The sequence below is a fragment of the Sapajus apella genome, unplaced genomic scaffold (assembly GCF_009761245.1).
Source record: "Sapajus apella isolate SASKATOON/1434 unplaced genomic scaffold, GSC_monkey_1.0 scaffold173, whole genome shotgun sequence".
Taxonomy (NCBI): domain Eukaryota; kingdom Metazoa; phylum Chordata; class Mammalia; order Primates; family Cebidae; genus Sapajus; species Sapajus apella.
Window position 1 is genome coordinate 1,471,833 of NW_022437113.1, and position 3,726 is coordinate 1,475,558.

The window sequence follows — 3,726 nt, forward strand, 5'->3', positions numbered from 1 at the left end:
AAAAAAAAAAAAAAAAAAAAAAAAAGAAAAAAAAGAAACTTAATCTTGATTCTGCATTAGAAGAGAAATAGAGGTAAGGAAAATAAAAGATGCCCCTCCGAAAGGGATGAGGGTTCTGGGCCAGGGGATGCAATGAGGTGACCCGTGGGGCTGGGTCACAGTTAACAAGGGCAAGAATGGGGTGAGTGGCGAGAGGTCATAGGGACCTATTGGAAAGGGCCACTTCTGGAAGGGGTGTTGCAGAATCACAAAACCCACTTCGATTATTTCAGAGTGAGGTGGGAGCCAGGGAAGACTTTGTTTTGCTTTGTTTTGTTTTGTTTCATGTTTTGAGACAGAGTCTTGCCCTGTCACCCAGGCTGAAGTGCAGTGGCAGGATCATAGCTCACTGCAGCCTCAACCTGCTGGGTTTCAGAGATCCTCCTGCCTCAGCCTCCCAAGTAGCTAGGACTGCAGGCGCATGCACAACCATGCCTGGCTAATTTTCTTTCTTCTTTCTTTCTTTCTTTTTCTCTTTCTTTCTTTCTTTCTTCTTTTTCTTCTTTCTTTCTTTCTTTCCTTCTTTCTTTTTCTTTCTCTCTCTCTCTTTCTTTTTTGAGACAGGGTCTCTCTCAGTCACCCAGGCTGGAGTGCAGTGGTTTCATCTTGGCTCACTGCAACCTCCACTTCCCAGGTTCAAGTGGTTCTCCTGTCTCAGCCTCCCAAGTAGCTGGATTACAGGCATGCACTACCATGCCCGGCTAATTTTTGTCTTTTTACAAGTACAAAAATTTTGTATTTGTAATTTCAAAATTAGAGATGGGGTTTCACCGTGTTGGCCAGGCTGGTCTTGAACTCCCGACCTCAAGTTATCTGCCCACCTCGGCCTCCCCAAATCCTGGGATTACAGGCATGAGCCTCCCAAAGTACTGGGGTTACAGGCACGAGCCACCACTGCCTGGTCCATGAAAGAGTTTTGAGCCAAAGAGAGACATGATCTGACTTTTGAATTTTATTTATTTATTTATTTTTCATTTTTTTGAGACAGAGGCTTGCTCTGTCACCCAGATTGAAGCGCAGTGGTGTGATCTCGTCTCACTGAAGCCTGGACCCTTCTAAGCCCACGCAATCCTCCCACCTCAGCCACCAGAGTAGCTGGGCTACAAGCACGCACCACCATGGCCACTCGTTTCTGTATTTTTTGTACAGATGGTGTTTTGCTCCATTGCCCAGGCTAGTCTCAAACTTCTGGGCTCAAGTGAGCCTCCTGCCTCCACTTCCCAACGTGGTGGGGTGACAGCTGTGAGTCACCGCACCCGGCCGACATGAGCTGACTGAATAGCATTTTTCTGGCTGCCGTGTTGAGAGCAGATGAAAGAGCAGAAGGAGGGAGCCTGGCAAGGAGGCTACTGCAATGGTCCAGGCATGGGATGCTGGGGGCATGGGGCTCTGCCGCCTGTGGTGGCTCATGCCTGTAATCCCAGCACTTTGGGAGGCCGAAGCAGGTGGATCATGAGGTCAGGAGATTGAGACCAGCCTGGCCAATATGGTGAAATCCCATCTCTACTAAAAATACAAAAGTTAGCTGGGCGTGGTGGCAGGCCCCTGTGGTCCCAGCTACTCAGAAGGCTGAGGCAAGAGAATCGCTTGAACCCAGGAGGCAGAGATTGCAGTGAGCCAAGATCGCACCACTGCACTCCAGCCTGGGCGACAGTGCGAGACTCCCGTCTCAAAAAAAAAAAAGACGGTGGCTCTGCTTCTGGATGTATTTTGAAGGTAGAGCTGGTAGGATTTTCCAGTCTATGGGCAGCTAGGAGGAAGTGAAGACAAAGAAGAAGAACAGAAGTAAAGACTGAGGTGCAGGGTCAGTCTGAGGACACACAGAGAGGAAAATGACCAAGGGGGTTGGAAGGTGTGGCAGCTATGTAGGATGAGAATCTGGAATCAATAACACTGTTGCAGCCAAGAGGACAAACTGGCAAAGGAGCCCAGGGAGCCAGACACTGCCAAGATGTAATAGGAAGACTGAGTTTTGACAGCATGATAATCAATGGAATAAGAAAAAAGAAAAGAATTGCATTAGGCCCAGAGAGGTTAAGAGACACCCCCAAGATCACACAGCAAGGCAGTAAAAGGCCAGAACCCGGGATTCTTGGCTTTCCAAGAGCACCTCCCATCCGGGCCACCCCTCACCCAGTGCCTCCCTATCAGGGCTGATGACCTGGTGCCGCCAGCACGGGGTGGGTGGGAGGCCATCAAGGTCCCTCCTGGTGGGTGGGAAAGAACAGAGCTCATGCCAACCATCCTCCCCTGCCCTGCCCAGGCACGGGTGTAGAAGACGCTGTGGGTGAAGTCTCCGTCCATGTTGAGCTGTTCACTCATCCAGGAACCGGAGAACACAAGGTCACAGTGAAAGGTGAGTGGTCTGAGGTGGGACGGACTCCCTAGGCTCTAAAACAGAAACCACCCTTAAACTGGCTTAAGCAACACCCTTTGCTGTTGTTGTTGTTTAATGGTCTATGAAACAAAAATGTTCAGAGGTGGCCACCTTCAGGCATGGCTGGATCCAGCAGGGTAAACAGTGTTATAAGACTGAATCCCACTTTCTCCGTGTCTCAGCCTTGCTTTCCTTTTCATGGCTTTTGCTGACCAGAACACAGATTGGGCTGTATTCAGCATGGCTTAAATAAGATAGAATTAGGTCAGGCACAGTGACCAAGGCCTGTAATCCCAACACTGTGGAAGGCCAAGCCTGGTGCATCACTTGAGGCCAGGAGTTCAAGACCAACCTGGTCAACACGATGAAACCGTCTCTACTAAAAAATACAAAAATTAACCAAGTGTGGTGATGTTTCACCGACATGGTGAAACCATGTCTCTACTAAAAATTCAAATATTAGGGCGGCCAGGTGTGGTGGCTCACACCTGTAATCCCAGCACTTTGGAATGCCGAAGTGGGCAGATCAAGAGGTCAGGAGTTCAAGACCAGCCTGGACAACACGATGAAACCCGTCTCTACTAAAAAATACAAAAATTAACCAATTGTGGTGGGTGCACCTGTTGTCCCAGCTACTCGGGAGGCTGAGGCAGGAGAATCTCTTGAGCCCGGGATGTGAAGGTTGCAGTGAGCCGACATCGAGCCACTGCACTCCAGCCTGGGTGACAGAGTAATTCAAAAATTAGCTGGGCATGGTGGCATGTGCCTGTAATCCCAGCGACTCAGGAGGCTGAGGCAGGAGAATTGCCTGAACCCAGGAGGCGGAGGTTGCAGTGAGCCGAGAACCCGCCACTGCACTCCGGGCTGGGTGACAGAGCGAGACTCCATGTAAACAAATAAAAATAAAATGATAGAATTGGCTTTTCTCTGGGATGACTGACAGTGTAAGAGCAGCCAGCCTCGAGCGGATACGGAGGCTTTGAAGTGTTGGGGATCTGTGCTGCTCCCAACCTTTGTTGTATTTTCACCCCTGACGTGTGTTTGTTGTTGTTTGTTTGTTTTAGAGGTGAGAGTCTCTGTCACCCAGGCTGGAGTGCAGTGGCGCAATCTCGGCTCACTGCAACCTCCGCCTCCTGGGTCAAGTGATTCTCCTGCCTCAGCCTCCTGAGAAGCTGGGACTACAGGCACACGCCACCATGCCCAGCTAATTTTTTTGTATTTTTAGTAGAGACGGGGTTTCCCTGTGTTAGCCAGGATGGTCTAGATCTCCTGACCTTGTGATCCACCCACTTTGGCCTCCCAAAGTGCTG

At 49.9% G+C, this 3,726-nt stretch overlaps 1 protein-coding gene across 1 annotated transcript in view; it reads left to right on the forward strand.

Annotated features, from left to right (window-relative positions):
• Nucleotides 1-3,726, forward strand: part of UNC13A (unc-13 homolog A) — a 104,487-nt gene that overhangs the window by 95,744 nt on the left and 5,017 nt on the right. Inside the window, exon 41 of the mRNA XM_032267920.1 lies at nt 2,303-2,395. Coding sequence (XP_032123811.1) covers nt 2,303-2,395 — 93 coding nt within the window. The remainder of the gene's footprint in view (nt 1-2,302; nt 2,396-3,726) is intronic.